Source organism: Acomys minous, assembly GCF_964271855.1.
Source record: "Acomys minous genome assembly, chromosome: 3".
NCBI lineage: Eukaryota > Metazoa > Chordata > Mammalia > Rodentia > Muridae > Acomys > Acomys minous.
In genome coordinates, this window is record NC_140485.1 from 26,277,797 (window position 1) to 26,305,258 (window position 27,462).

Sequence of the window (27,462 nt, forward strand, 5' to 3'; positions counted from 1 at the left end):
GGAGGGCCTTATCTTTCAGCCTCCAGATCTCTTAGTCTTGGCCTGCTTGGGTGACTCCTCCCCCTCTTCCCTCACATCAAGGGTCCCAGAAAGGAGAAGGTTGCTTTGTGAGCTGAAAAGTTGGAGGACTCATTCTTGTCAACAAGTTTCACATTATGAGATAAGGAACCTCCAAAAATACCACTGAGCAGTTTTCAGTTGGCCGTCTATTTACCGCTGGGCACACGGTGGTTTTTCTCCACCGGTGAAAACTAATTTTTCCTTTGTAAGTGGTTACCAATTAGAGATCGCTTCTACGTTAGGGATGGGTGCTTGCATCCAACTCCCTCTCTCAGTGCTGGGACCCCGTCTGCCTTGAGCCTGTGCAGGCCCTGTGCGTGCTGCCACAGTCTCTGTGAGTTAGTTCATCTGCGGATCAGTGTTTGACTCTATCCCCTCTGGCTCTTACGGTCTTTCAGCCTCCTCTTCTGCAGAGTTCCCTGAGCCCTAAAGAGAGAGATTTGATAGAGACATTCCATCTAGGACTGAGTGTTCCGAGGTCTCTTGTTTTGGGCATAATGTCTGGCTCTGGGTCTCTGTTTTTGTTCCAAGAGGAAGCTTCTCTTATGGCCGACAAGCAAGGCACTGGTCTGATATAGCAGCATGTCGTTAGGAGTCTGGTAATATCTAAATGGCAGCTTTCTTTATTTGCATTCTAGTTATGAAGATATACTTTAGTTACCTTATTGGAACTTGAGTATTACCATAATTTTTTTCTGATTTAATTTGAGAGTATCCCATCCCGTACACTAAAGATACAAATGTATCTCAGAACAGGTGACTTCTGTAGATAACTTACCTGACCCATTGTGTGTGCACAGGTGAAAATTTTTCAGAGACTCCATGCCTACACATGGGTTCGATGTTAACCACAGCAACGAAATCTGGGTTGTTATCACAGGGTGTTCATTTTGCTGACCCAGTGCCCTTATTAGTTTTTTTGTTTATTTCAGTTTAGTCTCAGAAAAATACTTCCAAACCCCTGTGTTTTATTGCCTGGAATGAAGTAGAATTAGGCATCATCTTCACAGCAACATCAATGAGGGATAAAGGGAAAGTAAAACTCCTTTCCCGTGCTTCTGGGGTCATTTCCTAGCCCTTGCTCTGCATCTTCCCACCCCCTGTGCTGCTCTAAATTGTGCCTTTAAACTAATCCACAGAGCACACTGCTATCGGGCTTTAGGATGCTGTAGATATTAGTACAACACCACCAACGTCCTACAGGTATTGGCTCAGCCACTGCTATTGTGTTATCAGCAGTGAGAGGAGAAACAAGAGTTGACACTGGACTGCACATCCTCTGAATGAGCAGCAACTAAAGGCCAAGACACTGTCAAGTATTCCCACAAATGCCTTACAGTGTTAGTTACAGTATTAAACATACAACCAGTACAGAAGACATGCAATTATTTCAGTTAATGAGCTTACCCCACCCCAAAAGAGAAAAGGCTACAGAACTTTTTTTTTTAAGCCCTCAAAATAGTAGGGGCAGGGAGCGAGTACAGGATAGGTGATTTGATTTGCTTTTATAACTGTAGGACTGCTGTGGGGGGCTCTATCCCACTTTTTTCCCCCTACTGTCTTCCAAGAGATAAGGAAGTCTATTTGGCTGTGAGAGTCTTACATTATCTAAAATTAAATTGCACTCTAGCCTCATTTTAGTCAGACACTCTCAGATCTTACACTTTCAAAACGAAAATAATGTCTCTAATAAGAGACACAAGGATGCTTTCAGATCTCAGCCAGAACTGAAGTGAAGCAAAGTAAAGGTTTTGTTATGTGAGTTTACCAGCCTTTGTGTGTGTGTTTGTTTGTTTGTTTGTTTGTTTGTTTGTTTGAGACAGGGTCTCAGGTAGTCCAAGCTGGCCTTGATCTTGCTGTGTAGCCTGAGCCACTATGCCGGGCCTTAGAAGGTTTGTGGTGAGGTTTGGTTTGGTTGTTTTAGAATGTGTGCTGGGTGAGCAATATCCCTGGCCTTTACCATCTTTTTAAAACCCTTTACAGAGAAGGGTACATCTCAGGTGACCCTAAGTTCACCCAGAGATGACTGTGGCCTTCTAGGATGAAAGTGCTTTTTTTACCCTTCGAGAAATTCATAAGATTTCCCAAAGCCCTCACTAGTGGAATGAGCCGTCATTAGGAGGGTCAAGGCTTGCCAGTCCAAGCCACACAGCGTTTTAGGAGCAGAGCGGAGCTAGGAATCTAGACTCACTGGCTCCTTTCACCGAACAGGGACCTCGGGGCCTCTCTCTTGATGGAGTATTATCTCATAATCATACAACTCTCGGAGTCGCCTAGACTTGACCTGCACCGTTTATTTTGGTCCCTGGTTAGTTCGTGGACCAGGAACAATCAATGCAACAGAGCCCAGTTTCTAGAAAACAGAACACAGAGAACCCAGATATGCTCACCGTGCACAGAACTAAGGAGAATGAAGGACTGGATTACGTAGCCAGACTCTAATGCAAAGCACAGAGCAACATAACACACACACACACACACACACACACACACACACACACACACACACACACACACACACACAGTATTCAAATCCGTCCTTTCCGTTAGGAAGTGACGTGTCTACCCATGTTTTCTAGTTTTAGTTCTACAAATCCAGTTCAGACTCCCCTGCAAGGGAACTTACTTTGCAATCAAGCACCCAAATCATTTAGGAAGAAGCATTCTAAGATGTGCTTGGGAAAAGAAGCTGTCTGCAACCCCTCCCTTACTTCTACTAAAGACGGCCATACAGGCTCAGATCACAAAAGTTGGAGGCTAACTCAGGGTCACGTCACTCAGTGTCACTTGGGGTTCTGGGTCAGTGCACACGCTTGAACTTAAGCCTACAGCTGTCCTTGGGTTTTGCACATTCAGGTTGTAAAATGGACTTCCAAAAAGACAAACGGGACATTCCTTCTAGGCACTGGGTAGCCTCCCTTCGGTTCTTCGCGGCTTTGACCTGGGCCAGTCAGTCCCGGACGCCCAAGCTAAAAAAAAAAGGGGGCCAGCCCCAAGACGTGACCCGCAGACGCTGTGGCCACCTGCTCCCAGCAGCCAATGGGCCGGGCCCGGGGCGCGGCTACAAAAGCAGCGTGCGCCGCCGCCACCAGCTAGGAGCTGGCGCGAGGACGGCGGCTGGGACCTTGTGCACGCGGAGCAGCTGGGACCGGGGCGATGCTGAGGGTGCGGTGTCTGCGCGGCGGTAGCCGAGGCGCCGAGGCGGTGCACTACATCGGCTCTCGGGTGCGTACCTCCGGGGCCTCGGGACCTCTGTAGGATGCAGGGTGGGGAACCCAGAGAGAGACTGGACTCCCCAGTAAAAGCGTGGCGTGGTCTAGGTTCCGTGGCCCGCGAGGGCGTTTTCTGGGAAGATGCTTGTGAGTGAGTAAACGGAGCCTGTAGGTTGGCTCCAGCTGTGACACAGAATCCTGTGGTTTACAGGGGAGTTGGAAGGAGTCCATCCTGTTCCCCCACCTGCTGCTCCGCCCTGTCTGCTTCCCTGGGATGTCCGCGCATGCCTGCAGACCCTCCCTTGCTCCTGGACAGGAATAGCTCTGGCAGTTGAGTTCTGCCAACAACTGATTCTTGAGCAGCTGTCACTTAGCCTCTTGCTTTGGGTCTTCACCCTGGGGTCCCTCCAGCCCCTTCTGGAAGGTTTTTAACAGATTGATAGAGTTTGGGGACATGGATGAGGTTTGCCCATGGGTGGGTGGGTGGGTGAGGAAATCTTCCGTTCTAGGTTATGCAGGCCTGCATTTTAAAAAAGAAGTTTTGACATGCTTAGAGTGCTTTTTAAGTTTACATTCTGTGCCTGCCAGGGTTAGTCCTTATAGTGACTAGGGTGCCACGGACCATATGTCATATGGTGCAGATGATAGTCACTCTCTGACTTGAAATACTAAAAAATTGTGAAGTATATGCCAGATATTTTTTTTTAAATCGGTTGGGGCTGCTTATTCTGAAAGATAAGGTCTTTTCAGATGTTCTACATCATGTACAGTAAAAAGAGCCCAGTGTTGGTAACCTTCCAGACTGAGGAAGAAAGACTTCCTCCCCCGCTGGGCATGGCTGAGAGCTATTGGGTACTGAGGGAAGAGGACAGCCTATCTTCTGAGAGTAGATCTGAAAGCTTGGTTACTGAAACTTCTGAAATAGAAATGGGGAAGGTGGTGGCTGAGATCCAGATCTTCCTAGAGGTTTAAAATTACAGCAAGCAACACAAATGAACAAAAACAATCTATACTCAACAAAAAGGTGTGTGTGTGTGTGTGTGTGTGTGTGTGTGTGTGTTTAATCATCCCAAAATCCCTCTATTAACCAACATCTTAGTATCTCTTAGAGTATAGATCTGTCTATTATCCTGGTTCTCACACGGTAATCCTGCTTTGTTTGGCTTTTTCTTTTTTGTTTTGTTTTGTTTTGTTTTTTTAATTCTTGAAGCTTGGAGGATCTTTGATAGGATGTGTGCAGCGAACTTTCCAGAGCACCCAGGCAGCTACTGCTTCCTCCCAGAATTCCTGTGCAGCTGAAGACAAGGCCACTGATCCTCTGCCCAAGGACTGCCCTGTCTCCTCTTACAACGAATGGGACCCTTTAGAGGAAGTGATAGTGGGCAGAGCGGAAAATGCCTGTGTCCCCCCATTCACGGTGGAGGTGAAGGTAAGCCAGGAGTGGCTGTGGCCGACTAGCAGGTCCTCAGCATCCTGTGGGTCCCCCCTTCAATGCAACTGTTCTCACTTCACTGGGCTAGGGGCATAATTTAAGTTATTTTGCTTGATATGACTAGTATTTGGTATTATTTACAAATTTCTTCCTTCCCTAAGCCCCCCTGGGAGTCTAGGAGAGCGTTCCTGGGAAGCTATGCTTTGCGTGTTCCTCCATATTTTCCCTTCACAATTTGTTAGCCTGCGGTTTCCCCTTCTGTCCCGTTCTGGTAGCCTCCCTCACAGCTCCAGCTCCCTCCTTCCCTCCAGGCCAGACCACTCCCCTACACGACGTGTAGTCTAGGTCTACACTGTGAAGTCCACAGTGGGTATTGCCACAGGACCTCACACTTGGCGCAGCTAGAGTTTCAGTTGCTAGACACTGCTAAGCCAAAGCCCCGCTTTCTTCCTTTTTCACGTTTGACAGTTTTACTTAACCAAATCAAAACACCAGAGATCTTTGATGATGTCTCCTGCAGTCACATCCTCAACATCAAGTCTTTTGTGAAAGGAAGCTAGGTGCCCCATGCCCCATACCCCATGCCACGGCCTCTGCCCCAGGTGCCCCATGCCCCGTGCCATGGCCTCTGCCCCAGGTCTGGAGCTTATCTCCTCCTGGACTGTTGCAGTTAGCTCCCAACCACCCCTCCCCCATTCACTCCCCTCTGCAGCCCATAACCCAGCCAGTATTGGAGTGACTCGTTTTAAACCCAAATGTGATCATGCGACTCACTGTGCCCCCCGTGATTCCTCTGTTTTACTAACTCTCTCCTTTCATGACTGAGGATAAAGCACCTGTGGTATCCAGGTTTCTTCATAAGCTGGCTCTTTGCACTTCCAGGTCTCCCATTTCACTTAGTGCCTCATCTTAGAGGTGTGTTAGTTTGACAGGTAAGCAGATAGTCATTTCTATTTAAGTTTTTTTCTCCTCTAGTATTCCACCTGGATGTTTAGCCGACTTTAGCAAACAAAGAAGGACCACTAAGAACCATGCCTTCGTCCCACCCAGTGTCTCTCACCCATTTTCCTGCACTCCCTTCTACCACTACCTAGCTCCAAAACTCCTTTCCCAATACCTTCCAGAATTTCCTGGCAACCAGTAACATCTACCTATTTAAAAATAAACTCCTAGAGCTGGGTAGCGGTGGTGTACACCTTTAATCCCAGCTCTCGGAAGGCAGAGGCAGGTGAATCTGAGTTTGAGGCCAGCCTGGTCTACAGAGTGAATTCCAGGACAGCCAAGGGCTACATAAAGAAACCCTGTCTCAAAAACAACAACAACAAATCCTCCTAGTATTTACTTGCAGTATTCTTATGGCCAGGGCCCTAATGGGCTAGTGTTCAGGTGACTGTGGTGTGTTTTATAAAGGTCCCTTCCATGGTGTAGGCAGTTCCTAAGATCTTGGCAATCATAAGTTGTAAATATATCTTGAGTGTACTTGAGTACACTTCCTAAACACCTGCATTTTTATTTGTAATGTAGAGTGAGGAAATAAGTGTGTGGCAGATCGTCTGTCACCAGAAGTACATTGGCATAAAGAGGCTTCATTTCTGTTTGGAGAGACAGGATGTACACATTGATGCAGACTCTAAGCATCGTATGCCACTCAGCTGGTGAGGGAGCTGAAGTGCCAAGGAGAGCTACAGGCCAGGCTTTGGGTGGCTACAATGCATTCTGAAGGAAGTCAGTTCTTGGAATGAGACCCTGCAGAGACAGCAGTAGTTTGTTCCTATTGTTATGAATATACCTTTGATTTTGATAAATGAAATTTGATGAGCAGGTTAATTTATATGCTATCCTTACATTTTAAAAGAAAATAAGACACAGTCTTTCATATAATTTTCTTGGGAAAAAAAAAGTATCCCTCTAACCATTTTGAACGGAAAAAAATTCAAATTCAGGTGTGTGTGTGTGTGTGTGTGTGCGCGTGCGCGCGCACGCTCGAGCGCACATGTCTATGGAGGCCAGAAGAGGATGTCAGATCCCTGGAGTTAGAGCTACAAATGGTTCTAAGCTGCCAGACATGGGTGGTGGGAACTGAATTCAGGTCCTATGGAAGAGCAGCAAGTGCTCTTAATCACGAAACCATTTTTCCAGCCCCAATATCATGTGATCTTATGGAATCTGAGTTCCAGACACCATTTGACGTGCCTTGTCATGTGATTTATGACTTTAGACTCTGTAGCTTAAAGTGCTTGTGAAATGATGCCATTGAAGTCAGGAGGCCTGCGTTGAATTAGCTATTTGATAAAAGTCGGATAACTAGTCTTATCAACTGCCTGACCTGCAGAATTCCTATTAAGAAGTTGACAAACAGGGCATGGTGGCACACACCTTTGATCCCAGCACTCAAGAAGCAGAGGCAGGTGGATCGATGTGAGTTCAAGGCCAGCCTGGTCTACAAAGTGAGTCTAGGACAGCCAAGGCTACACAGAGAAACCCTGTCTTGAAAACATAATAATAATAATAATAATAATAATAATAATAATAATAATAATAATAATAATGAAGTTGACGAACTAACTCTCAGACTTAAACCTGAAGGTATAAAGTTATATGTTGAAAAACACAAAATATGGAAATTACAAGTCATAGTTGTATGGATTCAGTTTGCCAGATCCATCACAGAAGTATATCACAAGAGCTGGGGTTATGATAGCTGTAGATATCAGTAGCAGTAGCCATAGTGATTTCATTCATGGTTCTGGTTACATCCATTTTATGTGACAAACTAAGCTAGGTACTGGGGGAAAAGAAAGTAAATAGAAGATATATATATATCCTCTAGAAAGGAGATAGACAGACAGACAGACAGATGAGTCTCATGAAGCCTAGGCTAGTCCTAAACTTGCTAGGCATTCAAGATGAGCTTGAATTCATGATTCTCCTGCCTCTGCCTCCTGATGCTAGGAGGACAAATATGTGTCACTAGGCCCAGGAATATAGATAAATTACTCTACTTCAGAACAATAAGAAATCAAATAAAGGCTGGGCTTGGTGGTACATGCCTATAATGCTAGCAGTCAGGAGATTGGGTCAGAAGGATCTTGAGTTCAAGACGAACCTATCCTAGGTAGCAAAACCTCATTTCAAAAATAATGTAGCAAAGTGTCTCTAGATGAATAGAGTTTAAAATGTTACAAGACATACATGTTGGGGAATATTTTTTAAAGGAACTAGAAACAACCATTCAGAAAGTACTATTTCAAAAATGTAACACCCTTTTCTTTTGTAAAATGTAGCAAATAATTGATTTTTGTCTCTTAAAAAAAATAAGGCCTTTGATAGAGGACTTTAAAAAAATACTCTTAATTAGGGTTAATGTGACACAAGCATAATGCTAGTTTAACACAAAGTTTGTGTCTCTTGGTATTTATTAGCTTTCCAAAGAGGGTGTTTGAAAATTAATGTGGCAGACAGACTCTGCACAGAGGGCTTAGCATGTGGGGGCTGTCACAACTCCAGGAGTGCAGCTTCGCCTCTGCCACAGATTACTAAAGACGTCATGTGCCACAGTGCAGTGTTCATTAGCTGGAAAACACTTGGTGAATGATTGTCAGCTCATTTGGCAAGGTTATAGAGGAAGCATAAACAATTTCTAACTCTTTCTTGGAAAATGTAATTTACCCTGATCATTTGGACTTTGTTCAACATTTGCCAGATTATAAACTGCACGAACATTTGTTAAAACAATATTTTTCTCCCAGGATAGTTGACTTAGCGTCTCATATCAAGGCAAGGCTCGCTCTGATACTCACACCGGACACTTTGGGAGTGAGTCTGGCAAGACGACATGACTGTGTCTGCTGCAGCTCAGTGTTGGATTGTCAAAGGCTTCTTGTCCCTTAGTGGACTGTAGGAGATGTGCCTGGCATGAGAAGATGGGAGCAGTGAATGGATGGGTAGTCGTACCAGGATGTGTCAGAGAGGAAAAGAGAGAGGCATTACAGTCCTCTCCTTCCAGCTGCTATTGAAGAAATTCCTAGGGGGTAGAAAATTACTTCTTGTTTTGGCTTGGTGTTAGGAGTTTTTGTGTTTGTTTGTTTGTCTTGTTTTGTTTTGTTTTGTTTTTGTAAGAATGAATTAGCCATAAAAGTATTCAAATGTTTAGTGCTGATAACACTTTTTCTGGGTCAGAAACTGAGCCCGCTGTCTGTTTATAGGTCTTCAAAAGTCAGGTTTATCAGAACAGGGACCAGCAAACTTTTTTTTTCTCTAGAGGGTCAGACAATAAGTGATTCAGGCTTTGCAGGGAATATACATCTACATTGCAGCTTTTTTTTTTCTCAACCCTGCCACTAGGGGAAAGCAGCCACAGGCCCTGGGTAAACAAATAAGCGTGGTGTGTCCAGGCTGCCTGGATTTGGCTTGTAGACCTCAGTTTACCAACAAGCCAGCTTTCAGATCATAGTTACCCAGAAGTCTTCATGTTTTTTTGAAAGATCTGCTTTTCAGTTTTTTCTGTATCATCCAGTGGGAGTCCCAGCCTAACTAGAGGCTAGGTTACATCCACATATTTTTTTATTTATCAAACTAAGTAAATAAAGAAACAGAGGCGTAGCCTAGAAAAAAAATGCCTTTGATATTAAAGATCTAGACATTTGGTCCAGTTCTGATAAGCAAAACTATTGTAAAGGCCAAGTGTGGTGGCGCACTCCTTTACTCCCCACACTTGGCAGAGGAAGGCAGGTCTCTGTGAGACCAAGGCCAGTCTGGTCTAGATAGTGAATTAGTGAATGCCAGGCCAGTCAGGGTTGCAAGATGAGACCTGTATCAAAACCAACAAAACAAAACAAAATCTTTACGAACAAGAACCATAACAAATGATTCTAGCTTTAGAAGGTTTTATACATCATGTTGAAAATATGCAAACTTAACAGAACATAGTAACCAAGCCCCTGACTCTGTGTGAAACACCGTCCAGTCAGGGGACTGAAGTTCCTGTCCTGTTTATTCAGGTTGGAAGTGAGCAAACGACATTGCGTGTGAAAAGGCCATATGTTTGAGCGCCCTGCCTTTTGGATTGGATTGCCAAGTGCTATGGATATCTAGCTAAACTAAGCATAGTCCAACACACTTGAGTCTATAACCCATCATTGCCACTTCTTTCAATTACTGTCTACTATCCACAAATGTCAGATTTGAGGTCGAAACCTCATGTATAAGACATGATTAGCACTGATAGTTGGCTCATCAACCAGTAATACAAAGAAACTTGGGAAAAAAACGATAACTGCTTTGAAAGTGTTTGTTTTGTTTTGTTTTGTTTTAACTAAAAAAAAAAAAAAAGTTAAAATGTTTCGTGGCTTTTCCAGTGTTGCAATAGCATTTTAAGAGCTTTTCTTGGGGTCTGGCTTCTCTGCTTCATCTGTGTGGGTTATAAGATGCAGCATGCACGTTCCCAGTGTGTTTCTTTAAACTGATTAGTTACTTAGATGCATGCAAAGCAATCTTAACATAATCTTTTAAAATTTTTTGTGTTTTGCTTATAACCTTTGGAAAGCTTTTACATACTTAACTTCCATGGTACTGAGACTCTGTGAACTTACATTTGAGATTACTTTCTTCCAGAAGGGCCTGAAGTGATGTGAGATCAGATTCGAGAAAAGTGGGGGGCTGTTACATGTAAGACATGAGCCCCGAAGCCTGGCTTGCATTGCTACACAGTTTTGTTAAGTGCAAACTCTGTCCAGTGGGAAAGTGAAACATGTCCATGCATGTTAAGACATATAAAGCACATTTGAAAATGTTTCCTAATCTTAACACAGGAAGATATCCACGGCCCCCGACACACACACACACACACACACACACACACACACAAACACACACACACACACACAATCTTGTAAAGTGTTGTTTTCCTGAAAGTATAGTCGGGGGTTTTTTGTTCTGTTTCATTGGTTTTCTTGTTTAATCTCACTGGGACTTTATAACACAAGTATCTCTGTCTTGTTTTGTCTGTGAAGCAAGGCCCAGAAGATTCCAAGCCTGTACTAGGGACAGACAAGCTGTTAGGGACTGGGCATGAGATCTGAGGTAGAAAGATCAAAGGTCTCAAAATATCTACTCACGGTCTGAAGAGAGATGCTCAGTGGTTAAGAGCACTTCCTCCTCTTCCAGGGGACCCAAGTTTCTGCGCAGAGGCCGACATGCTCAGCGCTGGGGCCCAGCTCTGAACAAGATCTGTTTGTAGTCTGGCTTCCTCTCATTGCTATACAAGTAGTTGTTCGTGGCCTAGGAACCTACGTTGAGCTGTATTATTCTCTTGTAATGCTGTCATTTATTTTCTTCTGCTTCTAGGCTAATACATATGAAAAGTACTGGCCGTTTTACCAGAAAAATGGAGGTCTTTATTTTCCCAAAGATCATTTGAAGAAGGCTGTTGCCGAGGTTGAAGAAATGTGCAATATTTTAACAATGGAAGGAGTGACCGTGAGACGGCCTGACCCCATCGACTGGTCGATGAAGTACAGGACTCCTGATTTTGAGTCTACAGGTAAGAACCGGCAGGGAAGTGACCTGACGGAGCCTTGGTTTCCAGATTCCTTCTTGGATGCATAAGGAGAGCGCTCTTAGAATTTCCTGAGGAATCCTTTGTTTTACTTTACCAAGCCTTCGAAACTGTAGAGATTACCAATGAGAGGAGTCTGGTTCGTTTTGATATGATTGAGGTGTGCACATTCTAAACTTCTAAGCCTTATAAACAGTCTACATAAGAACAGTGAGTGCGCTGTACTTTGCTTTCCTCAACAACAGAAATTAAAAGGGAAATAGAGAGGCTGGAGACGCGGCTGAACAGTTAAGATCGGTTATGAGTCTTTGCAGAGGACCTGAGAGTTTAGTGGTCACAGCACCCACACCAGGCAGCTCTTGCCGGCTTGTAACTCCAGCTCCACGCCATCTGACACTCTCTTCCGGCCTCCACAGATGGGCGTACTCCCACACAGATAGATATACACTTAGTTCTTTTTTTTTTTTTTTTTTAAGGGAAAATGGAAACATCTCCCCTTTTAAAGCTGCCGTTACTTCACAACTTCTCTTGAGTGCTGTAACTTTTTTTTTTTCTGGGTGATCTTAGCTTAGTTTTTATCATATGGTGCTGCCCCTTATGAATTCCCTTTCTGTGTCTTTTTTTGTTTTGTTTTGTTTTGTTTTTGTTTTATTTGTTCTGCTTTATGTTTTGTTTTTGTTTGTCGGTTTGTTTGTTTTTCAAGACAGGGTTTCTCTGTGTAGCCTTGGCTGTCCTGGACTCGCTTTGTAGACCAGGCTGACCTTGAATTCACAGCAATCTACCTGCCTCTGCCTCCCGAGTGCTGGGATTAAAGGCATGGGCCACTACGCCCAGCCTGTTTCTATATCTTAAAAAAGGGGTGGGGTGCCTACAAGTGGAGAAGGCTTGGTAATTCAAATTTTCTCTCGTGTGAATTGATCCATTTGCCCTGTTTTAGACAAATATATAAACCTGCAAGTTTTTCAGTAAACTCTTTCTACAAAGAGATTGTGCCGCGCGCGGGTGCTTTAATGTCTTGGAAACTTGCGTCACTAAGGTGCCCATGGAACTCTTTGGACCAATAGGTTTATACAGTGCGATGCCTCGCGACATCCTGATGGTTGTGGGAAATGAGATCATAGAGGCTCCCATGGCGTGGCGCTCACGCTTCTTTGAGTACCGCGCGTACAGGTCAATTATCAAAGACTACTTCCACCGCGGTGCCAAGTGGACAACGGCACCCAAGCCCACAATGGCCGATGAGCTCTATGACCAGGTAGGTACCTAGATGTAAACCCGCTTGCCAGTAACTGTTCCAGAAAACCCACAAAGGAAAACAAAAAGGACTTCTCTGGTACTTTGCACATACCATGCGTTTCAGCTTTAAAACTGATAAGTGTTTAGATGAATCTAACAGGAAATGTTAGCGAGCATAACAGCAATGACAACAGCTAGCATATATTGACGACTCCGTACCCAGTCCTGAGGTCGTATTTATTATCAGCAATCATATTTGTTTTTATAAGAACTCTAGAAGGAGGCTGGGCATGGTGGCGCACGCCTTTAATCCCAGCACTCGGGAGGCAGAGGCAGGCGGATCGCTGTGAGTTCGAGGCCAGCCTGGGCTACAAAGCAGGTCCAGGACAGCCAAGGCTACACAGAGAGACCCTGTCTCGAAAAACTAAAAAAAAAAAAAAAAAAAAAAAAAAAAAAAGAACTCTAGAAAGGAGTGGTATCACTTCCTCACAGGGAGCAAAACTTGTCCTAAGGGCACATTACTGTTCACTGCTGGAGCCACAAAAATCTTTAGGCTAAAGCCTCTCTCTTCTTCCAGCCAATTGCGTCTAGTAATCACCAGAATCACAGTAAGATGAGACATGTAGTGGGCCTTCCACCTGCAGGGTCTGCATCCATGAATCCAACCAACCGTAAATAAATAATATTTTTTAAAATTGTACCTGCCCTGTTATTCAACAACTGGATAGTATAACAATTACATAACATTTGGCTTGCAATGAAGACTGGAAATAATCTAGAGATGTTTTAAAAGATATAGAAGGACATGCATAGGTCCTATGCAAATGCTGTGCAATTTTATGCAATGGACTTCGACATCCATAGGTTTTGGTATCTTTGGGGTACTAGAACAAATCCCCTCACAAACACAAGGGATGTATGTCCTTATTAAGATAACTGTTTGTTCATAGAAAAATCCCTTATGGACAAGGTGTGGTGGCATACGCCTTTAATCCCAGCACTCAGGAGAAAGAGGCAGGTGGATCGCTGTGAGTTCAAGGCCAGCCTGGTCTACAAAGCAAGTCCAGGACAGCCAAAGCTACACAAAGAAACCCTGTCTAAAAAAAAAAAAAAGAGTTTCAAAAGAAAAAGAAAACTCCCTTATGGAAATAATTTTAAAATTAAAAACATATATATATCCCAGGTGTTTAAAGACAGAAATGAAAAATAAGCCCAGCAAAACCAAATTTGGCAGAGATAAACACAGCATTTTGTTTTAGGGTATGAATTGGGCTCAGGACCAAATTCCTTCTCTAAAGGAGCACTGTGACCCCATGCCACTGGCTCGCACACGTATGGGTGTCGTGAGCTGTTTTCCTAATCAGTTAGTGCTTTGCACCACTTTTCTAAGTGACAGGAAGTTACTCTAATGCCTAGTCTTACATTTTGTTGTTGTTACGGTTTTATTGTTTTCATTCGTTCATATTACTTTTCTGTTTGCTGGGACGAGGTACTTAAGTGAGAAAGGACATATTTTGGCTCATGGTTTGGTGATTTCGTTGGCTGGCTCCACCCACGTGCTTTGGCAGAAGCATGCAGGAGATGTTTCAACTTCTTACAGACAGAAAAGAGGGGTGGGGGGTATAGGAAGAGACCAGAGCAAGATAGAGCCCCGAAAAACACACTCCTAGTAACTTATTTTTTTCCCAACCAGGCCCCCCACTTCCTAGTTTTCATCACCTCTCAATAATGTGATCATCAAGATATTATTTGATTCCATCAAGAGATTAATCCATCAATTAGCCTAGAGCCCCTCATAATCTAATTGTTGTTGGACATGCCAAAGCTCTGTGCTTCAGTAATCCCTGAGGCTTTCCTTAATCAATCCAATCAGATTGGCAGCTAAAACTGATCATCACAGACCAATGTCTTTTCTATGGGTGCTTTAAGCTAGAGTTGAATGGTAGTATTTTGGGAAATAATACTGTTGAACTGATTTTTTTTTAAGATTATGCATATCCTTGTAAATAAGTTCCTTAAGAAAATAAATGCATTGTGTGTATTCATTCTTGCCCCAACTAGGACTACCCCATCCACTCTGTGGAAGACAGACACAAATTGGCCGCTCAGGGGAAGTTCGTGACGACTGAGTTCGAGCCATGCTTTGATGCCGCTGATTTCATCCGAGCTGGAAGAGATATTTTTGCACAGAGAAGCCAGGTTACTGAAGGCTGGCTCTGAGATCTCGAACTACATTATTACATTCTTTATCCCTAAATTTAAAAAAAAAAAATTAAATCCTACCTATTTTTGGTTTTCCAAACCTAGAGTGGAATCCTTTAAAGGTTGTTCTTATTTTCAGGTGACAAACTACCTGGGCATCAAGTGGATGCGTAGGCATCTTGCTCCGGACTACAGAGTGCATATCATCTCTTTTAAAGACCCTAACCCGATGCACATCGATGCCACCTTCAACATCATTGGGCCTGGCCTTGTGCTCTCCAACCCTGACCGACCATGTCATCAGGTAGGAAAGCCAGAGAGCCTAGCAACCTCGTTTTAAACAGAAGATCGGCACTTCTACTGTTTCCACGATTCCCAGTGGTCCTGAATGACAAATTTAGCAATGATCGGTGACGTTATTATCAGACACTGAATTGCTTAGGGTGTGTTTACGAGATAATCAACATGCAGAGATCTGCCCCGCTGTCGTGATGGTTAGTACAATGTCATTCGGCTTAGATTTTAGCTGTTTGCTGTTGTCAATGCATCAAATTTGTGTGTCTCACTACATTGTTCAACAGTGATTCCCTTATCATTTTCAACCTCAGTTCAGCAAGATTATGAGCAAGTGACTTCGGTGTGGCCAGGGCAATGCCACCAAGCACTGGGTGTCTTCCCCCTCAAGTGGGTCAGACTTCATTGTGCCTGCCCAGTTCTGGAGAAAAACAGATCTGCCAAGCTGCAGCTGTTCCCTGCCTGTCACACACAGCCTCTTGTCTCAGTCCTGCTGGGCAGTGAGTTATTTGCAAGGCTGCAGGACACCTTTTCAAAAGTGCTTTCCTACTGTGCCCAGTTTATTTCCCTTATTTTCACACCCGATGACCAAGATGATTCATTTCATTTTAATAGAACGTGTTGATGTGCTGAGTGTATGGCTGTACGTAGCGATGGCTGGCTTGTAAGGGATATCTAGTGGTAGCTATGGTGCTTTGAGACTGTGTCTCTGAAATCTGATAGGACTGTGGAGCATATAGACTGTGAGTTTGACCTCATCGCAATGTTGTTTTCCTGTAACTAAGTAGGAGACATTTAAATTTTCTTTAGTGAGGATGCTTTGGCAAATTATCTTTGGTATTTTAAAATTTGAAACTTGAAAAGCTTTCAAAGTTCTGTTGCCTTCTATCATCACTAGGAGGAAACAAATTACACACACACACACACACACACACACACACACACACATGCACGCACGCGCGCGTGCCACATGATTAACTTTGTTTTTTGACAACTTCAGACACACAATGCATTCTGTCTTCCACCTCTCACCCTCTCAGCCCCACTCCTCCCTGACAGTCTTTCTCCCAGATTCATTACTTTTGGTTTGATTTTGTGACCCATTTAGCTTAACCAAGGCCATCTGTGTGAGCACTGGGTACAAAGTGAAGGCAGTGATTCTATGAATAGCAAACACTTCATTAGGGAACGTGGGACCACTGAGTCCCTCCTTGACCCGAGCTCCCGGGTCAACAAACTCAGTCTTGTACAGACCCAGTACGGGCATCCACCACTGTTTTAAATTATAACTTGAACAAAATCATCAACTTTTTAAAAAAAAATTGTGTCTCTATTTTGGAAATGGAAGAGACAGCTTGCCAAAAAGGGTCATTAATCATGAAGACAGCAGAGCATCATAGCACATGCCTGTAATCCTAACTACTAATGACGCTGAGTAGGTAGGGTTGCAAGGTCAAGGCCAGATGGGGCTACATGGCAGACCCCATCTTTAAAAAAATAAAAACACAAAAAGACTGCCAGAAACCAAATAGCAAATGTGGAGTTAAGTCCATTGGGTTGTTTGGTCTTACAGATCGATCTTTTCAAGAAAGCAGGATGGACCATAGTTACTCCTCCAACACCAGTCATCCCCGACGGTATGTCCACTTTTACATCCTGTAGAGACAGTCAACTTTTGTCAAACTAGAGACAGCGTCTCCCCACAGAGCAGTAATGCGATTGCTGAACTAGAGTAAGGCTGAGACATGTGTTTGGTTTTGTTTCATAGAAATTGAAAATAAGAAGACAGAATTTTTTTTAATTACATAAAACAAGATATGACTTCTAAAACAGTATGGGATGAATTCTAAATGTCTGGTGAATATGGATTGATTTGTAATATTTATAGATGTGTTGTTTTACAATTAAAATAAGTTTTCAGAGCTGGGGACATAGTTCAAGTGGTAGAGCACTTGCCTAGCGTGTTTAAGGCCTTGGGGCCGATGCCCAGTAGTACAAAAAAACTAGTTAAAAACGCAAACCAAGCAGATCATGGTGGGATGGGCCTGTTAGACCAGCATAGAGAAGGCTGAGACAGGGGGATTGCAAGTTCAGCGTCATCTTGTGTCACAGAGAAAACTTGTCAGAAAAAAAAAAAAAAAGGTAAAATAAGATAGTAAAATGAGTTTTCACGGGGAGAAGTGAACAGGAAAGGGACTGAGCTGTGGCTCCAGTGCCCTTCCCTCCTAAGTTCTTGCCCTAAACAAGAATGGGAGCAGACACGTGAGGTCTAACAGCTGCTGCTTCTTGCAGACCATCCCCTCTGGATGTCATCCAAATGGCTTTCCATGAATGTCTTAATGCTGGACGAGAAGCGAGTGATGGTAGATGCCAATGAAGCCCCAATTCAGAAGATGTTTGAAAAGCTGGGTACGTGTGCTGGGTGCAGCGTGTTGTCACGTGTGTAAATGTTCACCAGGAAGCGAAGAAAATGCATGCTAGTCTAGCATATGGTTTACTGAGTTCAGTTTATGCTTCCTTTGAAGGTACCGAATCGTTATTTTATAATTGTCTAGAGTTTTTCTGTTTGTTTTTGTTTCTAATAAGCATGGCCCCTAAAAGCTGGGAATGCATCGTGAGTTTCTGAAACACCCCTTGGCAGTAGTTAATATGTGTTGTAACTCTGCCAGCTTCCTGGTGCCCATGTGTTGAGCGTAACCCACACTCGAGTGAGTTTTTCTGCCTTCTCCAAAGAAGAAATTACTGAAGGTTCTGCAGGTGTAATTTAGTGTAATCGCACGTTTTAGGAGGCTTATAAGGGCGCAACTGGAAACGTAGCGTATGTGTGCATTAAGAACAGGTACCATAGTTCTCAAAAACAATAAAGGACACCACCCAGCCATTCCGCTTTCAAAGAGCAGGGCTGCTTTTTACTTGGAATAAAGTTTTCCTGCTCTGACATCTGAGTTTTAGATCAGGATTCTAAAACTGTTGAGGCAAACAGTGAAAGAACGGACTTTATGTGATCTGACGGGTACAGGTAATGTGTGTGAGCCATTCTTAGGACATTTGACATATCCTCGGTGTGAACGCGGTAATAGGCAGGCAGCTTACTTGTTGAATGAAATTAGGCTGTTAAAATCTTGCTCTACGTTTCAGATAAACTCCAGAGAAGATTATTTTCTTACTTAACACATTCATCCTTAATGTAGAATTGATTTTTAAAAGATAGCTTGGCACTTTTGAATTGAGCAGAATCTAGTGGTTGGGCCCGTAACGCCAAGGCACTTACTTTTTCCTTGGCTTTCAGTAAGTAACAAATTTACTTGGGTTCAACTATTTTTCATCTATTATGATTTGTTGTTTTTTTTTTTCTCTCAAGCAAGTGAAAGTGCCAAATAATCTGATTTGAGAGCTTTAATTTTATAGCTAAAGTCTTTCAGACACGGAGAACTTCTCTAAGTTTCATCGTATGATTCCCTGCTGTGAGGAGGCAGAACTTAGCTGCTTCTTATCCCACATTCACACCCCACACTTAGTCTTCAAGCCCCCACAGAGGAGGAGGACCCCTGCAGGGGTCTTTCTCATGCCTCCTTGCTTCCACACCACACTGTGAGTACAGCAGTCACTCTGCAGCTCGTCCGTCCCCTCCTATGAAGGAGGGAGAAGAACAGATTGTTTTAAAGCCCCACTGTGTCTAACGTGGCGTACTCTTTCTGAGGGCTGTTAGTGAAGTAGCCTGTTTACATTGTAGACCGGTCCTTACAAACGGTGCCAAATAAAGCTAATTGTCTGCTCAGCCCTGACCCCTGAATAACTACACAACCCAGATGTTAAACTGCAGTGCTGACGTGTCCTTTCCGTGAGGTGGCCTGGCACAGCCAACCTGTAAAAGGAAGAGCGTATCCTTATGGTGCTCACAGAGAGTCATCTTCTCAGTACTTGATCTTAGTACTTGGTGGGCGCCTGCTCATGCCAGGCTGTGAACAGTCAACAGAACGCAACTCAAGTGTCCGTCAACCTTTGTGTTGAAGATGTGTTAGTGGTGGGCTGGGTTAGGTGATGTACACAACGAAAATCCAGTTCAAAAGGAAATGCTGACTGTGGAGTGGACTGTCCTGAGGGACTGGAACTTCAGTGTTGCTCTAGGTGTCTGAGCTAACTCTCTGTCGGAAGGTTTTCCAGTTAGTCCGTCTAACTGACCTTGTCTTTCTCTTTCAACGCAGGTATCAGTACCATTAAGGTGAACATCCGAAATGCCAATTCCCTGGGAGGAGGCTTCCACTGCTGGACCTGTGACGTCCGGCGTCGAGGCACCCTTCAGTCCTACTTGGACTGAGCAGGCACGGCGTGGCTTGTGGCAGCGCCTCGGATATACCTAAGAATCGTAGCAGCACGGCCCATTCCCTCGCTTTAATAAATGCATGAACTGTAGTGCGCTTTGAACAATCACATCCTTAATGGGGGTTCCCAAGCCTGGCCTCCTTTTCATTGACATAAGGAAGATAACTTCTGCTAGGTTTTTACTTTCTTCTCCTAAAGTTATTTACTATTTGGCTTCAAGTATAAAAGTTAAGTAAATGTATACCAAGGCAAAAAATTAGTCACCTGAGTAACTTGGCCTCTAATATTTAACCATCTACCTCCGTTTTTAATTTTCTTACCAAAAGGCAGCTTGAAATGTCAGTCCTAATCTTATCTGTTTCCTCTTTGGTGGACTTGTGAATGTTTGTAGCACTTCTTTTTTTTTTTTTCTAAGTGGGACAAAGACTTAGGAAGAAAACCACAGATCCTAAGTAGTATCAGACATTTGTCTCTTTTTCTAAAAAAAAAAAAAAACAAATTGGGGGATTTTTTTAATTGTTTTTAAATAACTTAGACAATGCAAACACTGGAAAAAAACAAAGTGGCTTTTCCATGAATGCTTTTAACGTTGTTTGGTCAACGTTTGGTACTAAAAATCTCACCCTGCAGCTCAGCTCAGCTCAGCTCAGCTCACGGGGACTATTCTTATCTTCCTCTTTCCTTCCTTCCAAACATTTAGGGAAATGCTTAGTGTAGCAGGGCATAACTTGTAGTCCCCGTTCCTAAATATTGATGTTCAGTATCTAACAGGTATAATGGCATCTTTGGCAATCTAAGACTTGTTTACATATGTGCAAATTATTTAAAGCATAGAGTTTTAAAGCGTTTTTTAAAAACTAATGCAGGTTTAAAAAAAATACATGTGACATGAAATAATTTTGATGTGGGACATTGTATACGCATTTTTATTCTAATAAACTTTTGTGTTCCAGATTGGATTTTATTAGAGTTTGGCTTCAGTCTCATTCCTTTAGTGTAAGTTACAGGAGTGTAGCTGTTGGATGAGCTCTGTGTGTGTGTGTGTGTGTGTGTGTGTGTGTGTGTGTGTGTGTGTTGTGTGTGTGTGTGTTGTGTGTGTGTGTGTGTGGTGTGTGTGGTATGTGTGTGTGTTGTGTGTGTGTATGTTGTGTGTGTGTGTGTTTTGTGTGTGTGTGTGTGTGTTGTGTGGGTACACATATATGGGGGAGGTGTGCATTTGGGGGGGTGTGCTTGTGGAGGTCAGAGGTCAGCCTTAGGTGTCATTCTTCAAGCGTCATCCACCCTCACTGTTGAGATGAAAGCCATATCAGTCTTTTCTACTTGTGTTCTGGGATCAAATACAAATCTCACGCTTGCACAAGAGCTTTGTCAACAGAGGTTTCTCTTCAGCCTACCTTAAAGCATAATTTTAATTTTCTGAAATAATCAAGATATTCAGCCCAAATCCAAAACTAATACTGTATTGCAAAAAAAATAAGTGGTTGATAAAGATTGGTCACAATTGGGAGGTAGAGGCAGGAGGATCAGGAGCTCCAGGTCAGCCTTAGCTGCATAGCCAGTTCAAAGACAACCTGGGCTACAAGAGACTTTGTCTTAGGTGGGAAAAAAAAGAAGGAAAGAAGGAGGGAGGGAGAGAAAGAAGAGAAGAGGAAAGAAAAGGCAAAAACAGGGAAAAAGGAAGAAGAATAAACAAGAGTCTGACATTGGCTTATTGACTTCCTCACTCATTCAAAGCTGTCTGAATGTTTTTATAAACGTGGAAGGGGACAGTTCTAGGACCCCAAAGGAAAGGGCATCTCAGTTTTGAAGTTAATGGATGCTTTTACTCATGCAGGCATTGCATAGGATGTGTAGCTAGCAATGATCACAGATTCCAGCCGTTCCTCTAACTGCTTTGTGTCAGGTAACAGGACACAGAGGCACCGTAAGAGCTCTAATGTGACACTTGAACCCCTAACCTGGGAGAGCACCAATTCGGCTAGACTGGCTGACCAGAAAGACCGCAGGACTCTCCTTGCCTCTGCCTCCACAGCACTGGGACTGTAAGTGCAACTGTTGTTCACAGCTGCTAATGGACACAGAAGATCTAAAAGCAGGTCATCATGCTTGTGTGGCAAGTCCTTCCATCCAGCCCCAGGGCGTCTTTATAAATGGCATCATATGGCTGCAGTATGGAGTGCCAAGTGCTCAGGACGGAGCACGGGGAAGCGAGGGATTTCCTGCCAGGACTATGGACATGCTGGGCCACGCCTCCTTTTCTGCTCTCTATAATAACCATTATTGGAGTTGGAGAGTTGTCTCCAAGGTTACAAGCACTGGCTGCTCTTGCAGAGGACCAGAATTCAACTCCCAGCACCTACATGGCAGCTCATAACCTCTGTAAATCCAATTCCAGGTGCTGCCATGCACTCCTCTTACCTCTGCGCGAAGCAGGCATGTACACGGCGCACACATCCATGCAGGCAGAACACTCATATACACATGACATAATGAAAAAGGTGAATGTTTAAAAATTAATAGTAAAATAAAGTACTGAAACTAAGTGCAGGCTTCCATGGCTTCTGTCTTCATGGCTCTGGGCAGGAAGTGAGAGTTCCCACTACCAACCCTTCCAGGACAGACTGAATTTTCCCCTCCTGATTTGTAAAGTTCCTCACTTTACTTGCGATTAAAGCTACGAATATCCATGCACCACCCACCTCTTTGACATCTTTTCCGTTGTCCAGTCTCCTGTTGGTCATTTGCTAGACCAAGCTCACTATCAGTGGCCCCAAGCAACATTATACATCCACACACATAGCGGGAGAGTTTCACTCTTGTCACACTGGAACACCAGGGTTGTCATTCCAGCCCATTGGCATGGCCTTCTAATCTTTTCCACAAATGAGGATTTTGTCACATGCTGACTTTATTGCAGCTCTTTTCCATACTGAACCATGACCCTTGTCACGAGAACCGCCATCTTTAACCAAACTGATTGTCAGAGTGATTGCTAAATAGGTTGGGCCTGTCAACAATAGTAGCAGGCAATCCTCCCTGCTTAGAGGAAGGCCTATAGTCAGTCCTAGGAGAAGGGGCCCCTTTGCTTAGGCACATAACGGATTTCTCCCATGGAGACTCCCAACAGACTGCTCCTGTATATACTATTTCCATTTCAGAACTGTGTTTCTTCAAGTGTGGTCTCCTGCTCTGAAATGCTTTCTGGTCCCACCATGGTATGTTGGATATTTCGAGTCATGATACGGCCATGCCCTTTGGTTCCTGGGGCTATTGCACAAATGCTCAATAGCAAGACTGTTCAGTGTTTCTCAAAGGGAGAATAATAGAAGCGTTTGGTGCTTTCCTAGTTCAGGGGCCAAGAGGAGGCCACGCTGAGCAGGCCTGTGGGCTTTTGCCAGAGGCTCCGCTGGGCACTGGTGCCACTGGTTGACATTTTCACTCACATCGCATCCCTGAGATTAACAGTTGTAAGGGAAGAACAGAGTGCAGGCATCTCTGCTTATGAAGATCTTACTCAGACGTTCCAGCCTTTTGTGAACGATTCTGCGGATTTGACTTCTCCAAATCCCAAAAGGGCCCTCCCACCAAGTGGTGAGCCCTTAAGTGTAGAGTGGGCAGGATTCAACTCTCTGACCTGTGCCATTCAGGGAAGATTCACTCCCTGATAGTCTGTTGTCCAAATCTCCACACTTAACTCTCTCTGATGGCTCTCTTGCTTTCTGGATGGGCTGGTGGCGCTTTGCCTTTTTCACTCCACAACTGTTATTTTCAGAGTCATCTCAGGAGGAGAAGGCAAGCTGTTTTATCTTGCTTCAACCCATATCTCTGTGGAAATCTTTAGACATAGCCATAAATGTCATTATAAAGGGTGGAACGGATGGAGCTCCCTTAATACCTTTAGGATTTTGTAGGATGCTGGTATGTGTTGCCTCACATGATCTGGGATATAAACAAAGCTTGCAACTTGGATACTTGAGTGCAGTGAAGCACTCGCCTTGGCCACAAAATTTGGGGACTCAAAACACCCACATTCATACATACATACATGTGTGAAGTTTTTAATTTTTAAATTATTTGTGTGTGTGTGTGTGTGTGTGTGTGTGTGTGTGTGTGTGTGTGTGTGTGCATGTGGGTACCTCTAGGGGTCAGAAGAGGTTGTTGGAGTCCTGGAGCTGGGGTAACAGATGGTTGTGAGCCACCAGACATGGTCGCTGGGAACTGAATTTGGGTCATCCACAAGAGAACAAGTGCGTCTAATCGCTGAGCCATTTCTCCAACCCCATGTGAAGCATTTTTTTACTTATAGCTCAGTGGCAGACACTTGCTTAGCATGCACAAGACTCTGGTTTCAATACCTTGCACAGACCATAAACAAGATGTCAGGATATGAAACAACAGCAGTGTGGCAGTTGGTGTTATCACCTGGGAGCTGCACCACCACGGAGTGTAACTATGGGGATAATCTTGATTATATAATTGAAGTCAGAAGGCCTGCCCACTGTGGCTGTGGGCTTCTCAGGCTGGGATCCTGGATTGTATTTTTTTTTTTAATGATGAAAGCAGCTGAGCACAGTGTGAATTAGCTGGTGTGCAGGCAATTCAACTGGCCTGCCCTCAGGGGCCTTTAGAGTCCTGAGGAAGTCCTAGGTCACCACCTGTGCCTCTCTCTGTCTCTTCCTCAGCTCCTTTCCCTCTGTCCCCCTGGGGTGCCCTTCCCCCTTTCTTCCTCTCCTCTCCTTCCTTCTACAGTAAATCTCCTTATAACAAATATGTTGCATGGAGGCATATTTACCAGGATTACATTAACTTACTGATCTCTGTTCTTCACTGTGGGTATGTGACCAGCTCTCTCAAAACTCCACACTACAGCCAGGCAGTGATGGTGCACCCCTTTAATCTCAGCACTCAGGAGGCAGAGGCAGATGGATCTCTGAGTTCAAGCCCAGCCTGGTCTACAGAGTGAATTCTAGGGCAGCCAAGGCTACACAGGAAAACCCTGTCTCAAAAAGAAAAAAGAAAGAAAGAAAGAAAGAAAAGAAAAGAAAATCCATGTTACTACACTGTTTATCAGAATTTATCTACCCTGCAATTAAAAGTCATTTACAATCAATGTAATGGCATGCCAAGGGTAACTAGAAATGATAGAAATCTATAAATGTCTTTCCTAGCAACAAATATGCTCAATTTATTTTTTAATTTTTTTATTAATTTATTCATATTACATCTCAATTGTTATCTCATCCCTTGTATCCTCCCATTCCTCCCTCCCTCCCACTTTCACCCTATTCCCCTCCCCTATATCTGTGACTGAGGGGGACCTCCTCCCCCTCTATATGATCATAGGGTATCAAGTCTCGTCTTGATAGCCTGTTATCCTTCCTGAGTGCCACCAGGCCTCCTCATCAAGGGGACATGATCAAATATGGGTTCATGTGAAAGTCAGTCCACTTAACTGTGGAGAATGTCCTGTACATTGGTTAGATCTGGTTCGGGGTTTGATGTTTACTGCATGTATTGTCCTTGGTTGGTGCCATAGTTAGAGCAGAACCCCTGGGCCCAGATGCACCCATCATAATGTTCTTCTTGTAGGTTTCTAGGACCCTCTGGATCCTTCTATTTCCCAATTCTCTCATATTTCTCTCACTGAGAGTCCCATCTATTCCAATTTCCTGGTAAGTGAAGACTTTCATGGGACATATCCCTTGGGCTAGTGTCCAATTATAAGTGAGTATATACCATTTGAGTCTTCCTGCTTCTGGGTTAACTCACTCGTTATGATCATTTCTAGTTCAATCCATTTGTCCAAAACTTTCGGGAATTCCTTATTTTTAATAGCTGAGTATTATTCCATGGTGTAAATGTACCACAGTTTCTTTATTCATTCTTCTACTGAGGGACACTTAGGTTGCTTCCATGTTCTGGCTATTATGAGTAAGGCTGCTATGAACATGGTTGAGCATATGTCCTTGTGTGCTGGAGCATCTTCTGGGTATATTCCAAGGAGTGGAATAGCTGGGTCTTGAGGAAGCCCTATTCCCAGTTTTCTGAGATAGTGCCACATAGATTTCCAAAGTACTTGTACAAGTTTGCATTCCCACCAGCAATGAAGAAGTGTCCCTCTCTCTCCACATCCTCGCCAGCATGTGTTGTCACTTGAATTTTTGATCTTAGCCATTCTGATGGATGTAAAATGGAATCTCAGGGTCATTTTGATTTGCATTTCCCTGACAACTAAAGATGTTGAACATTTCTTTAAGTGTTTCTCAGCCATTCCATATTCCTCTGTTGAGAATTCTCTGTTTAGGTCTCAGCCCCATTTCTCAATTGGGTTATTTGGTTTGGTGATGTTTAATTTCTTGAGTTCTTTATATATTTTGGATATTAGACCTTTGTCAGATGTAGGATTGGTGAAGATCTTTTCCCAGTCTGTAGGCTGTTGCTTTGTTCTGTTGGCAGTGTCTCCTGCCTTACAGAAGCTTCTCAGCCTCATGAGGTCTATTTATTAATTGTTGACCTTAAGGCTTGGGCTGTTGTTGTTCTGTTCAGGAAGTTGTCTCCTGTGCCAATGTGTTCCAGGCTCTTCCCCACTTTTTCTTCTAACCGATATAGTGTTTCTGGTTTTATGTTAAGGTCTTTAATCCACTTGGACTTGAGTTTTGTGCATGGTGACAAATATGAGTCTAATTGCATTTTTTTACATGTAGACACCCAGTTAGACCAGCACCATTTGTTGAAGATACTATTGTTTTTCCATTGAATAGACTTGGCTTCTTCGTCAAAAATCAAGTCACCATAGGTGTGTGGATTCATTTCTGGGTCTTAGATTTGATTCCATTGATCAACCAGCCTATTGCTGTGCCAATATCATGCTGTTTTAATTACTGTTGCTCTATAGTACAGCTTGAGATCAGGTATGGAGATTCCTTCAGAGGATCTTTTATTGTATAGTATTGTTTTAGCTATTCTGGGTTTTTTCTTTTTCCATATGAAGTTGAGAATTGACCTTTCAATGTCTTTTAAATTTTGTGTAGGTATTTTGATAGAGATTGCATTGAATCTGTCAATTGCTTTTGGTAAGATGTCTATTTTTACTATGTTAATTCTACCAATCCACGAACAAGGGAGATCTTTCCATCTTCTCATGTCATCTTCAATCTCTTTCTACAGAGGTTTGAAATTTTTTCAAACAAGTCCTTCACCTGCTTGGTTAGAGTTACTCTTAGATATTTTATATTGCTTGAGGCTATCATGAAGGGTGTAATTTCCCTAATTCCTTCCTCTGCATGGATGTCCTTTGTATATAAGAAGGCTACTGACTTTTTTTTTAGTTACTTTTGTATCCAGCCATTTTGCTGAAGGTGTTTGTCAGCTGTAGGAGTTCTCTGGTAGAATCTTGGGAGTCACTTATGTACACTATCATATCATCTGCAAATAGGGATAATTTGACTCCCTCCTTTTCCATTTAGACCCCCTTGATCTCCTTTTGTTATCTTATTGCTCTGGCTACAACTTCCAGTACTATATTGAAGAGATATGGAGAGAGTGGGCAGCCTTGCCTGGTCCCCTATTTTAGAAAAATTTCTTTGAGTATCTCTCCATGTAATTTGAGTTTGGCTATTGGCTTGCTATATATAGCCTTTATTATGTTGAAGTATATGCCTTGTATCCCAAAACTTTAAACATGAATAGGTGTTGGATTTTATCAAATGCTTTTTCTGCATCTAAGGAGATGATCATGTGGTTTTTTACTTTCAGTTTGTTTATATGGTGGATTACATTAATGGATTTCCATATATTACACCATCCCTGCATGCCTGGAATGAAGCCTACCTGGTCATGGTGAATGATATCTTTGATGTGTTCTTGTATTCGTTTTGTGAGTATTTTATTGAATATTTTTGCATCAATGTTCATAAGAGAAATTGGTCTGAAATTCTCTTTCCTCATTGGGTCTTTGTGAGATTTAGGTATCAATGTGACTATGGCCTCATAGAATAAATTTGGTAATGTTCCATCCATTTCTAGCATTTGGAGTAGCTTGAAGAGTATTGGTATTAGCTCATCCTTGAAGGTCTGGTAGAATTCTGCACTGAAACCATCTGGCCCTGGGGTTTTTTTGGTTGAGAGACTATCAATGATTATTTCTT

The 27,462-nt window shown here is 43.3% G+C and overlaps 1 protein-coding gene across 1 annotated transcript; it reads left to right on the forward strand.

Annotated features, from left to right (window-relative positions):
• The first annotated feature begins 3,127 nt into the window (after positions 1–3,127).
• GATM (glycine amidinotransferase) lies at positions 3,128–20,274 on the forward strand. Its single transcript, XM_084776339.1, has 9 exons — positions 3,128–3,285; positions 4,483–4,701; positions 11,050–11,245; positions 12,325–12,515; positions 14,558–14,695; positions 14,838–15,002; positions 16,566–16,629; positions 17,285–17,401; positions 19,198–20,274. Exons 1-9 carry the CDS (start codon positions 3,217–3,219, stop codon positions 19,308–19,310), a joined length of 1,272 nt encoding a protein of 423 aa, XP_084632465.1. The 5' UTR covers positions 3,128–3,216; the 3' UTR covers positions 19,311–20,274.
• Positions 20,275–27,462: the final 7,188 nt, after the last annotated feature.

Coding starts and splice junctions, on each gene's coding strand:
- GATM (XM_084776339.1), top strand. CDS start 3,217: ATGCTGAGGGTGCGGTGTCTGCGCGGCGGTAGCCGAGGCGCCGAGGCG. Junction 14,696..14,837: donor TTTTTGCACAGAGAAGCCAG/GTTACTGAAGGC, acceptor TCTTATTTTCAG/GTGACAAACTACCTGGGCAT. Junction 15,003..16,565: donor CTGACCGACCATGTCATCAG/GTAGGAAAGCCA, acceptor TTGGTCTTACAG/ATCGATCTTTTCAAGAAAGC.